General features: G+C 34.6%; 1 protein-coding gene across 2 annotated transcripts in view; it reads left to right on the forward strand.

The window, feature by feature from the left end:
* The window catches only part of VPS13B (vacuolar protein sorting 13 homolog B (yeast)), a 429,191-nt gene that overhangs the window by 35,942 nt on the left and 379,511 nt on the right, over window positions 1-13,738 (forward strand). For both annotated transcript variants that reach the window (XM_010006448.1, XM_010006447.1), the window contains exons 4-6: window positions 1,367-1,534; window positions 2,656-2,837; window positions 5,455-5,629. In XM_010006448.1, the coding sequence (XP_010004750.1) occupies window positions 1,367-1,534; window positions 2,656-2,837; window positions 5,455-5,629 (525 nt within the window). The remainder of the gene's footprint in view (window positions 1-1,366; window positions 1,535-2,655; window positions 2,838-5,454; window positions 5,630-13,738) is intronic.

The raw sequence follows: 13,738 nt of genomic DNA on the forward strand, positions 1-13,738 counted from the left end.
ATGATAGATGTTTTACAATTATGATTTTAATATTGAAATACCTGTAGAACATTGTCATGTACCTGAATTGTCTGCTAGTGGTAGCTGAAAGCATATTTTGCATTTAATAGAAGAGGTGGTTGGAGGATTTGAATGCTGCAAAAGGAAAAAATAGGTCAACTGTGTAAAATTGCTGTTGGGGAACTGAAGAAAATCACTTATGATAAAGCATTCCATATATTTAAAGGTGAAAAGTAATATTTGAGTGTGAAAATGATAACTAGAAGAAGCAGAGTAGAACGGAAGTAACAACCTGAGTCTGAGTGCACAATTTTTTGATGTTAATTTTAAGTTTATTTGAATTAAAATGATTGATGTAAGTCAGTGTTACTTAATGTAAGTTGCAGAAAACTACTCTTGAAGCCTGTGGATATAAGCCTGTATCATTAACTTTTTTTTTTTTTTCTCTCAGCATAGTTACCAAGCTGGGCCTCTATATCATGTACTATACATATTTTTTAGATAGTAATGTTATAAATTTTAAAACAAAGACATTTCAAGGCTTGGTTTTTTTCCAGCACAAATGAGTTGTTAGCTCCATTGTTACATTCAGTGTACATAAAAGTGTACGAATATGGGTAGAATATGGGTATTTAATTTCTTTACCATATTGGTAAAATATGAGTGTTTACAACATATTGGGAGTTCACAGATGAGATCATTTTTCCAATCACATTATTTCTGAAAAAAATTGAATTGATTTCTTCCCAATAGGTTTCAGTGCAGGTGCTTACTATTTGGGCTGTTGACAGAAACTGATTTTGTTATACCTCACAGGGGTCTTATTGAGCCTGATGTCTATATATTAGCTTTCAGAATGAAAAAAAGCACTAGGCATATTAATGTTCAGTTATCTTTTTTAAATCTAGGTGAGAGGGCAAATAGTAAAAATATATGCATACGTGAGAAGTAGGATGCAACTGATGTTCACTTTTCCAAACTTATTTCTAAATATCTTTAATGTAAAAAGTCACTGTCATTAAAATTCTTGTCTACAATAATCCAGAGTCTTCTGTTTTGTTACTGAATTTAAATACTGATTCTTGCCACCAAAAAATAATACCTTAAAGTAACACAGTTTTGTTTTTATGGTTTCCCTGTTGCATTTCCAGGATGCTCTTTGACTTAACCAAATGCTATTTGGAAGAGTTTTAAGTACTGTGATTTTATTTATTAAAAAAAATAAAATAAATAAAAGACAATGATACTTCAATTATTTTAATTGTTATTTTAAAAAATAATACAAGCTAGACATAATAATTTTAGTAATAAATGACTTAGACATCTTGTCTTCCTTGTAACTCCTAATAATTTGTTTTATTTATAGGTTACGTTCAGAGTTTGATTAGGCGCGTTGTAAATAACGTCAACATTGTGATCAACAATCTCATATTAAAGTATGTGGAGGATGATATTGTTCTCTCTGTCAATATCACTTCTGCTGAATGCTATACAGTGGATGAGTTTTGGGATCGTGCATTCATGGACATCTCTGGTGAGTAGGTATTTTTTGGTTTTAGGTATCACAGTGGAGTTTCTCAATATAGCAATCTGAAAGTCTAATAAAAAGGTTTTTGTCAGAAGTATGATACTTTCTGCCTTCGTTTCTTACCAGTTTTTCCCTTGTCTTTCATTTTGAAAAGCCAGTTATAGTAATACAGATTGTTCCTTAATGCATACTTGCATGATCACAGATAATGAATGATACAGCATGTTTTGTAGTCCTCTGTGCTCTTACTTGCCATCCTGTGGTTGTGTTTCATTTTGTGCTTGCTGCTGGCAGTGAGTGCTTATGCAATCTGTTTCTATTTTTGGGAATGAGCAGTAGCATCTTAAGGTGTTCTCTTGCAATTGTTTGTTATGATCTTAAAACTCTAAACAGGCTGGCTAGAGAGATAGTAAATGTGCTGCATTGTAGTTAAGTGTGGCATACTAATTGCAAGCCATGCTTTATTTTGCTTCACATTTTCAGGAAAAAAAAACCCCACCAAGTTTTTTTTTTTATTTTTATCTTGGTCCTCAGCATTTGTATGGCTCAGTCTTTGAGCTACCAACATTCAATTTTAAATCTTGGTGTTCTTACTGACATTTGGTAGAAATGGAATTTGGGCCCTGTTCTTGGGTGGAACAGGGAATTTAATCACTGGACCCATTTCTTTGTTCTGGCTAAAATTATTGCAAAGTAATATGACAAAATTACAAAATATGTTAAGATCACTATAGTAGCTCTTGTTTGTTTTGGAACATTCAGAAGAAAACTTTGGGAGAAAACAGGCAATGTTCTTTCTGGAAGAATAATGAGAGTAATATTAATGGTCTTATGCTTGCACTTGAAGCAATACTCTTGCTTTGTAAACAATCTAAGGTACAGTGAAGGGATGAAAATTTGAATTGGGTGTAACTAAATTGTCCTCATTTTTTAAGTATTCAGCTCAAAAAGTCTGTCACATTGAATTATTCTCTTTAGTTGTATAAACAAGTATTTTGCTGATGATGTAAATAATGACCACACAACTATCTTGTGTTGTGTATGGGTTTCTCCGAGATAAGAACATGTATGCATAACTTACTTTTCTTATGCAATATTTTTCTTAACCTGTATACTTCTTTTAAAAGCCACCGATCTGGTGCTGAGAAAGATGATCAACTTTTCTGACTGCACAGTGTGTCTTGATAAGAGAAATGCTAGTGGTAAAATTGAATTTTACCAGGAACCTCTGCTGTATAAATGTTCCTACAGGACTCGTCTGCATTTTACTTATGATAACCTCAACTCCAAAATGCCATCTATTATTAAAGTAGGTATCCAAAATATTTTTTTTTCTCCTTTTCTTCAGTCTTGAAACCTAAAGTAGTGTATATGAAGTTGTTCAGAAATACCTTCAATTAAATCAAAACATTTAGATGAAGGATGCTAGATTAATATTTAAGTGAATTAATACTTGTTATGATCCAAAGATTAATGATCTGAAGGTAATGATTTTTTTAAATCTTAAATCTTTTCTAGGATTTCACTGCCATACCATTATGCAATGATTGCATCTAGCAAATCTTACATTTCATAACTTTCTGATTTTTTGTATGAATGGAGATTGTATGCTGTGGATCATCAGGATACAGTTATTTAAAAAGACTGTCTTTACAATTAAAGCAATTGAATGGAAAAAGCTGTATTTTCTTAAATTGAAGTAGAAGGAGCTGTTTTCAGTAAAGATAACTACTTCATTAATGTAATTAATTCAAGGACTCTAAAAGTTTTTTCAGAGTCACTTCTGCAAAAGGGATTAATCCAGCTTCAGTGTGTTTGAAGGGTAGAATATTGAGTGCTAGCAGCTTGTATTCTGGTGGTGTGTTTCCCAGCTAAAGACAAAAGCCAGCAGCAGTCCATCTTTTTCTCCAAATCTATGGAGATCTCTTTAGTGAAAACTTTCATACTCTGTGTTGTTCACTTGGTAAAGTACATCTGGTTTTCAGTCTTGAGCGAAAGTTTCCAAGACTTCCACATCTGTAATAGCATATGCTCTTTTGGTTTCTCTGTAGGGATTAGAATATTGTTATAAGCTGTATAATATTGACTACTACATCTATTGCAAAATTTTGGCTGAACTAAGGTTAATGAGTTTAAGACTTTTGAATGGGAACAGTTCTGAGGTACTTGAGTATGCATTTGTATGCTGTTAAATTTGGAACACTAAGATCCTATTTTCAATTTTAGAGTGAAAATAGTGTATGTGGGGGGAGGCAGCAAAACACGTGTAAAATTATCAGGGTTTTAAGCTTCTTGTTGCTTTACTTTTTGAAATCATCATGGAATGAGACAGATATGAGAGAGATGAGCCAGTTTGCACTGATGAGGTCAGTCCTGCCTCCCAGTGTTTATGACAGCACTGACTGGTCTGACCTGTCAGTGGTCTAAGTTGACATCATTAGTAGAATGCTACTCGGACAAGTTTTGTGCAGCTTTTGGTGAGTTGAGTCAAGGTACTGAGGAGCAGATGAGTTCCACTAGCAATGCAGGAGCAGGATTGTGATGGGAGAATAGTATCATAGAAGTGGTTCAGGTGTGTAACATAATTTCAGTCAAGCCACAATGTAACTATGTTCTTTGCCAAAGGTGCTACCTAGTGTTCCTGTCCTTTGCTGTGACATTTGCCCCTTATGTGACTAAAAAATCTTCAGGCAAAATAATATTTTTTCCTTCCAAATCTGAACAGTTACTTGCTTGTTATCCCTCCTGTTCGTCTGCACAAGAAAGACTTATTATTGACATCTTTTAATCAACTGGCCCTGAAAAGTTGATATTGAAGGAGTAATTTTAATTTCAAAAATGTATCTTGGAATTTTATGTGCTGATCTTTTTCAGATAATTTTAAATAATAGCAGAATTTTCACATCTAAAATCTTCCCCGTAGTCAGTTTAAATGGCTACTGTGTTGTCACTTGTTCTATATGACTGAGGCTGTAGCTTTATTAATAAATTTACTTAAGTGTATTAATGAAGTCCTATTGGTATATTAGCATATTTTTACACAAGCATTTATTTTACTATTGTATTTTTACCTACCTGTAACTGAGCAGTACTGTTTATTAAGTCATTTTTCATATTTTGTGAGTTGGATTGCACTAAGGCCAATGCTGATGTGTAGTTTCTTTCTGTTTAACTTATTTTCATCCACAACGTTTAGAAACAACCTAGAGCTAGAAATACATCTAATGTTAAAACTGTAACATTATTACAATAATATTTTGTGCAACTCTCATTTTAATGGAAAATAGCTTTCTTATGTCTGGTTTTTTTCTTTATAGCATGACCACATATTCATAAAAATATTCTCAGATATTGAGTAAAATAGCTAAAATGTTTAAAGAAGAAGACATTTTAATCCTAGTAATTACAGTCTTTACATGTTTAAACTGGGATATCCAGAGAAAACAGTTTTCTGCACTTCAGTTTGAATTAATCCTTTTCGTCCCTCCTGTTCTCCACTTGAAACAGTGTTTGGAGTGGGAAAGAATCAAAATGAATGTATTTTACAACCCGTATATCTATGTTTTCTTTATTATGCAGAGATTTTTATGAAGCTCTGGAGTGAAAGTAGAAGTCTATTTGGATGCAATTCCGTGACTTATGTTTTCAAAATTTCTTTAACAACAATTTAAAAAAAAAAAAAGATAAAGTATGCAAAATATATTGCACTTGACTTTTCAACCTGAAGATCTCTTAGGTAGCAACCCAAAGAGTGTGCTTTTGACAGTCATTGTTTGCAACCCTTTGTCTTGTGTTGTATTCCAGCTTTTGATTTTAGAAAATACAATGCACTTCCAAAATGAATATGGAGTTGTATTGCTTAAAAGTTGGCTTTAATGATCAAAAGGTTTTGTTATTATTTGCTTTTGTTGTCTTTCATATTATAGATTCACACATTAGTTGAAAGTTTGAAACTCTCCATCTCAGATCAGCAGCTTCCTATGTTTATACGTATAATGCAACTTGGAATTGCTCTTTATTATGGAGAAATAGGCAACTTCAAAGATGGGGAAGGTGAAGATGTGATTTGCCACTCTAAAGATATGTTGGGAAATATCACTGGTAAGTCCAATTTTTTATTTTTAAAAAAGAAATGTTAAAAACATTTATTTCTTTGCCTTTTACAAATGTAAATGGGCAAGGTCAGTCATTGCAAAATGTCTCAGCAATCTGCAGTCTGTTAGAGCCAGTCCATTGTGCTGTGTAAGAGTACACTGCTCTAATATTTTTTTTTGTGTTATGTTATGAAAAGTATTCTGAGGGTCTTGAATAAATTGAAGTTAAACTTTACCTAAAAAGACCTTTCTAGGAGTTCTGACACATGGTATGTTGGATTTATCTGTCGCTGTCATGCAACAGGGTCCCTGTCCTTAAGCAACTTTGACTTCATTATTTAGTTCAAATGTAGCTGCTGCCAGTTTCAAAGTGATGTGTTTTTCCACCTTTCTTTGAAACTTTACTGAGAATAGATATATCAACACTTATTCTAAACAGGAAAGTATTACTTTGCTCCATGTTTTCAGTAGTTCTGTCCTTTTACATTGTCTACTCTCCTCTACTTTTTATTTTTATATGGCATGTATTCCATCTTCTACATGATCTTCCAGGGTAACTTACTGTGACATGGTCTTTTGAGGAACATTGCAAAGATAAGGGGTTAATTTTCTTTTTACCTTAGTGTTATGGCTTTCCATCTGCTGTTTGCCACATATTGCCAGGGTTACAACAGATTTTGGATGCTCAGTGTTAGGAATTTCAGCAATGTAAGAAAGACATATAGGTGCTTAGTTTATATTAAAATTTAAGGGAAATAAATTTTCTGAGTAGACATTAGAACTTAAATACTTCCCTATTTCTTCACTTCTATGTGAAATGTAAACACAGAACATTAAAGATTCAAGCAGTCATGTTGACTTATATGGTACTATAATTTTATTTTTTTAGTATTCTAATCAGGATTTTCTTGATCTCAAACATTGATACTTTAATCTGAAATTTTTGTAATTTATCAGGCACTAAGTGACAGACAAGATGGAGAATGGGCTGTCATTCCAAATTTTGAATTTTCTTGGTTTTATGCTTTCGTAGAGCAGAAGTTAATTAAGTTAATTTACTTGTCAGAACTGGAAACTTAGTTAAAGATTTGTGTTTTGATTTTCATCTCCACAAGACAGAAGTTTTGGATATCTTTCCAAGGTTGAGTTTGTATCTGGGATAGTAGGAAGAGATATCTAAAATCCTTGGAATTATATATGAAGGTGATGTAACACTCTTAAGCTATGCTTATGTTTATAATATTGAAACAGTTTGAAACTTAGTGTAAACTTTTAAATTAATTAATTTTGTTCTGCTTAAGAAATAGATAAGTTTAAATTATGTAAGTTTATAATTTGTTTATTGATCCTGTATTGCTGTCTTCTCTGATTTCAAAGAAATAAATAATTTGGAATATAAAAACAGTGGACTTTTTCTCCAAAATATAGCCTTCAGTGTTGGTTGGCACAGATAACAGTTTCAGTCTCATGCCAGATGTAGAATTCTCTGTCATGCTCCTGCTGTGTGGAACTGAGCAAATAATCAGTTGTATGTAAATAGTTCTCTTGTATTTTTATTTAAAAATACTTAGGTTTTTTTTTATGCTAGAAACTATTTGCCTTACAAGAAATCTGGAGTTTGTTACACACAACATATGATTAGACGTACTTAATTAATATCCTGAAAATATTAATTTTCTTCTGATACTTGAGGCATAAAGTTTTTAGAAAAAACATCATTATGCATTTTAAGACCTCCTTGTATCTAACCAATGTTTTAACTGTACTATTTGCAGGAGAAAAGGTTAAGAACTTATCTATGAAAAGCTGTATTACGCTTGCTTTCAGACAAAGGGTTATCTTTGAACCATTCATGTATTTCTTTTGTTCCCATCAAAGTTCACCCAGATTTGGCCAAGTTTTTATGCCACAGAGTTATGATGCATTTAGACTAGGACCATTTGAATACAGGAAAGTCACAGAAGTAAGAGAGAAGCTATATGAATCAAAATGTTGGGACTGGTAGGCAGTGAGTTTCAGATGGAAAGATCTAAGGTTTAGAGGCAAGCGTTAGACTGGGATGAACAGCTCTAACTGTGGAAGAGGATGGATGTTGGATAAGAGAGGTGTGTGGGTTTTGTTTGACTGCTTTTGCTTAGCATGCGAGTTGGGTGGAAAAACAGAAGTACAGTTTAAGCAAAATTTAAGGTTAAAACAAAAAGCATCTGCCTACAAGTACTCAGTCTTTTCTGCTTCTGGAATGGAATTTGAGATTCTTATGTCCAAATATTAGTAAAATCTTCGGCAATGCCTCTCTTGTCATGCTTATTTCATATGTTTGTCCTCAGGAAGGTGGAAATGCAGTTGTCTGTAAATCTGTAAATTATTTGTATTCTTTCTTGAACAACGGTGAATGTGACTTCCTAGTTTTTTCATAAAATAACTATCTAGAAAAGAATTATCATGTAACTTCACTCTGATTAATTCAGAGTTGTTGGAAGTGTCAGAAATTAGACTAAGATTGCAATGACAAGAACTACCAAGGAGGAAATCTGTAATTTTTTTCAACTACAGTGTGCTCAAACATTGTCATTGTACTTACTTGTGTGATTGTAGTTATTTGACACAACTATCTCCTTCAGAACACAAAACAGAGGGCAGTTGTTGGGTGGCCAAGCCAGAGCTGCAGAAACAGTTCTAGAAGTCAGTTTCTATCTTCACTGCAAAAGATGTTGCCACACAATGGCTAAAACTATTATCAACCTTTTTCCTTACTACCACTTATGCTTGTTTCCTGCATAGTTTAGTGTCTATGTAGGTATACATACACACATGCACAGGTATGTGTACACACATGCAAATAAAACTTTTAATTTTTTAATTATTTGTTTCCTCTCCTTCAGTGCAGTTAAGCAAGCAGGATTGCCAAATTGACACAAACCAGGTTAGCCATAGCATCCATTTGTGAGTTTTTTTTTCCTTCTGACTTCATATTATATTTGTGTCTTAGAAGGGAAAAACACCACTTTCTTAGCACTTCATGGTACATTTGTCATCCAAATTTCCAACCACAGATTTGAACTTTTCTGAGGAAACTTTAAATGTGCTACTATTTTCAGAAAAAAAATATAATCAAGTGCAATAATAAATGATGTATATTATCTGCTTAGCTATGTTAGCCACATTTTTTTTTTCCAAGAGTAATACTTAATGAAATCCAACACTAATTCCATTGGAATTGTGCCTAAATTCTTTACAGTTTAATAATATACAGACATCCTTTATAGATTATATTTTTATGTCTCTCTGAAAGGGTTTTGAAAATTCATCAAATAGTTTAACCCAGTGTTTACTACTAAGCAGTCCCCACCCTTTCAGTTTAAAGAATTTACTGGGTTCAGTCGTTGTTGACTTGATATTGATCACACTTCCATGTCTAAGAATCTTCCAGCAACAGTTTGGTTATTCTTGTATACCCAAACATAGGATCAAGGCTGCAGGGTAGCCTTTGTCATTAATGTATATTTTGCTATCTGAGTAAAATGTGCTCAAATTCTGTCAAGCTGAAAGCATTCAAAATACATAGGTAGAGTTACAGGTCAGAAATACTGGGAGAAACTTTGTTTAGTTTGGTATGTAAATTCACTTCACACAGCATGGATACTGGACTGTGCTTCTGCTCTGGGCCAGACAGGACTTCTGCTTCTGAGGGGTTAAGGGCTGCCTGCTTGTCTTGGATATGTTACTGTACTGGTATTGCAAAGGAGGAATTGGATGTATTTCAGCACAGAGAGATACAGAAGTAGAGGAGGTTTGGACAGAGTCTGTGGCAGAACCAGCAGTTGTAGTTGTGGGAAGCTGGGACTTGAGAATAAGCTTTTTGTTTGTGGTGGAAAAAATTGGCTAATGTAACTAGGATGCAAGGAAGAGCTGGAATTTAGTTGGATGGAGTTGCTGAAGTTGCTGATCTAAGACTGAATACTTGAACTGGTTGAGTAAAGAATGATGAGAGAGGTTTGAAGAACAGAAGAAGCTCAAGCAGAGGAAGTCTAGCACTTGCTGAGCAAAGAAATGCGAACAGTGGACTAGAAATTAAAAACTGCATGGGTGATGGAGGGGTGCAGGGCAGGTGGGCAGAGAGCTGAGATGGATCTGCATGATGGTGTTAGGAGTTGCTGAGCAAGAAGCTTGGGACAGATGTGAGGAGCTGGGATCATGAGCAATATGAGTTGCTGAGCTTCTGAGAATGGTTTTAACAGCTCCTGGTGCTGACTCCTCTGATTGTATTGAGATTTTTATTATTATTATTATGAAAGTTCTGGGGTGGTTATATATTTATATTTGTTTTTTTTCTTTTATGGAATGAAATCCATGACTGGTGTGATTCCAACATATGAAGCATGTTTCCCAGCTCTTAAATAGCAATAATTTGGTACCTTTCCATCCCAAAGGAGTATTGTGACACTTTCTAAGATTTCTAAAGCACAAAGACCCTGTTGTGATCTTTATTCTCAAAAAGCTAACTGAAAAAGACTGTGAGTGCAAGTAGTTTACACCTCTACAACACTGAACACAATAAAATGTTGCATAAACTCAGATTTGTAATGGGCTGAAGTGCTCCTTGTTGAAAACTTGATGGTAAAATGGTGTGGGTAGTCTTCTGGGATACCAATGGAACAAAGAGCAGATAAAGAGAATGAAATTAATATATGGCTACCTTTGTGCTGTGTATAATATTTGAGTTTATAGAGAAAATCAGGTTTTGAAAAAAAACCAGAGAATCAGATTTGTGAAATCTGTGACAGCAAGAAATTCTATGCGAGCATTGATTACTGGAGAAGAAAATTACTCTGCAATATTCTATTAGGATAAAAATGGGAGAACTGGAATAGATTTATCCATATTTGACTAAGGAAAAGCAGCTGTGCACTGTTGTGAAAGAGTTAACGTAGGGGAGAGTTGTTACTAAGCAGTGAAGAAAATGATCCCTAGTTTGACTGAAATGATGTCAGGATAAAAGGTTGTGTGTGCCAAATTACACTTTTCTGTGTATCTTTCTTGTCCTTCCATTTTTTTGTCTGTCCTCTCTTGAGGTGTGAAGATATGGAGATGTACATATTATCATTGTACCAGGGTACATAGTGTTGCTTTAGCTCTTCATGTTTTCTTGTGTTTGTGGGGTAAATGACCTTTAAGTCCCACACTCCACTCTTTGGTTTCACCCTCTGGTCATCTAGCTCCATTATTGGATCTTCTTCCATGCCTGTTTACTTTGGTACCCTTAGTACACTTGCAGTTCATATCTCAACAAGCTGTAAAGATGCAGTGTAGGTAGACACTTTGGAAATAGGGCTTGTGGGGTCAGTGCAGTGCAGGTGTGTAACAGCCAGTGTGACAGTGAAGTAACTTTGTTGTAGGCATCTATAATAGTGCTTTGTAACTGGTTTCTGAGATCCCATGTGGGAGATATTGTATGGAGATGGCCAGACTTCATTAATTTGGAATACATGTTCAGGCACATAGAATTGCTTACATCTGTTAACATCAGTTAAATGAGCAGCAGTTAAAATGAGTAGCAAATTAAAAAAATTAGTAAAGATGAACTCTTCCCAAATTGTAAAGTTCCTAAATTGAGTAGATTAAATTTGTTTCTATTACATATTTGTATTGTTTTAGGAACTGTAACCTTGTTCTGGAGAACTGGATTTCTGTTAATGCCTTTTAAACATCTGCTTTATGTTTTCTTGCCATTTTCTTTTTTCTTGAAAAACATACTCCTTCTTAAGTGAGACCCTAAAAAAATTGGTTAAATCATTGAAGGGCGTGAGTCACAGGTTGACCTTTTTTTTTTTCCTTGTTGCATAAAAACTTAAATATCAGACCAGTTTTTCTGCTGCTGATTTTATAAGCGGCTTAATGCAGATGGTAGAATGCAAACAAATTTTTGAGTGCATTTAGTGAGCAAAGTGTATTTCTTATTGATCTGCTTGGAACTTCTATACAGGATATGAACCAAAAGCACTTTTTGGATTGGAATTGTTGGACAGCTGACACCTTCCTCTGCCTTTTGGGTATCTGCACTTTTTTAACCTCAAACCGGAGGTACTTGCCCTTCTGTTGTGATTGATGCCAATAAAATAGAACTATCTCCTATATCTTGTCCTGGTTCTGGTGTTTTAAATTCACTGCCACTTTTTTTTGTAGCTTGTCCTTAAGTAATTTGTTCATCTGCTCCTAATTTTATTGAGGTTGGGATTTTATTTAAAAAATTGCAATTTTAAAATAATTGATTAGCTACTCCAAGTAATATAATGAGGAGCACTTTAGAATAATTATTGGTGTTAATTCAGCACAATTGCTGTGGCATTCTTTAATTGGATTTTCTTAAGAAATTTGAAAGGTGATTAATTTTCTTCCTCATTATCCGTCAGTTCTTCACTAGGGTAGTTTAATTTTGCAGTAAGACAAGAGAGGTAGACTGTGAGTAGAAGCTTGGGGAAGTTCGTTTTACAGATGTGGGTACATACTATGAAAAAGCAGATTCTATAGAGTTGAACCTGAAGCTTTTGCATGTTACAGCCACATTCCATATCGGGCAGACTATACAACTCAGCAACAAAAGAGAATAATGTTTTCTTCTGTTAATTTGTGTTTATAAGGTGGGAGTGTGTTTTGGTCTAGTAGGATCCAGAGGTTTGAGTTCAGGGAAGGTGATGTTCTCCATGCAGAAATAAGAAACATGTAAGTCTTACTATTTTGCAGTTCTGATTCCTGGCAACCTGAATCACTGTAGTGGGTTTTCTCATGCACAATAAGTGTGATGACTCCTAAATATGTAAAAGTGCCATCCCTGAGAGTACTACTTCGTTGTAATACTGTATTTGTGCTACAATTACAGTGGTGCCAGATTTCCAACTAGAAAGTGTTGGGAGGACATTTGCTTTTAAAAAGGGATGTGGAATACCTTTCAGACTAGAGCTGGTATATGTATGGGATTTTAGTTTCTGCTGATGATGGTCATTTCCAGTTAGGTACAATCTCCTTCATAGGTACTGCTGAGCTAGTACAATGCACGTACAATAGATCACAAGCCACTATTTTTTAATATGTAATGTGAAGTAAACCTATTTAAACATTAAAAAAAAAAGTAAGTAACTAGCATAGTAAATAGTATGAATTTTCTTGTGGCAGTCAGCTTATAGCTGCTATAGCATAGATCCAAAATTAACATCTTTCAAATAAAATTGTTTGGCAACACAGTCACTGAATAGCATAAACAGGGAGGAACTTTTACAAGCATTGAACTGGTTTCTTTTCTGTACGTTAGACATTTCTGTGCATTCCTTATATAATAAATATATGCAAAGGAAAGTCAAACAGAAAATATTTGTGACTCTGACAGCACATGTGTTATATGCATTTGAGATTCTCCAAGAACAGATCATGCTGCCGGGACACATTTAAAAGCTATTGCATTCTCAAGGTCACCACCAAAACTATTATTTGCCACATAACTCCTGACCTTTGCTAATGTGTATATTTTTTACAACATGATTTATTTAATGAGCTTGGTATTCATAATTAGTGATAATGTCATCTTAGCTGTGAGTAGCTTTTTTAGCTTATATTGAGCAAAATATGGATGAGGTGATGAATTTTAATACTTCCAGAATCAAAGAATCATAGAACTGTTCAGGTTGGAAGGGACCCTTGGGTCACCGAGTTCAACCATCATTCCTACTCTACAAAGTTCTCCCCTAAACCATATCCACCAACACCACATCCAAACGACCCTTAAACACATCCAGGGATGGTGACTCAACCCCCTCCCTGGGCAGCTATTCCAGTGTCTAACCACTCCTTCTGTGAAATTTTTTTCCTAATGTCCAGTCTAAACCTCCCCTGTTGCAGCTTGAAGCCCTTCCCTCTTGTTCTGTCACTGATTACCTGTGAGAAGAGACCAGCACCATCCTCTCTACAATGACCTTTCAGGTGGTTGTAGAGACTGATGAGGTCTCCCCTCAGCCTCCTCTTTCTCAAACTAAACATTCCCAGCTCCTTCAAGTGTTCTTTGTAAGATTTATTCTCTAGGCCCTTCACCAGCTTCATTGCCCTCCTCTGTACTCTTTCCAGCACC

Source organism: Chaetura pelagica, unplaced genomic scaffold (assembly GCF_000747805.2).
Source record: "Chaetura pelagica isolate M959 unplaced genomic scaffold, ChaPel_1.0 scaffold76, whole genome shotgun sequence".
Classification (NCBI taxonomy): domain Eukaryota; kingdom Metazoa; phylum Chordata; class Aves; order Apodiformes; family Apodidae; genus Chaetura; species Chaetura pelagica.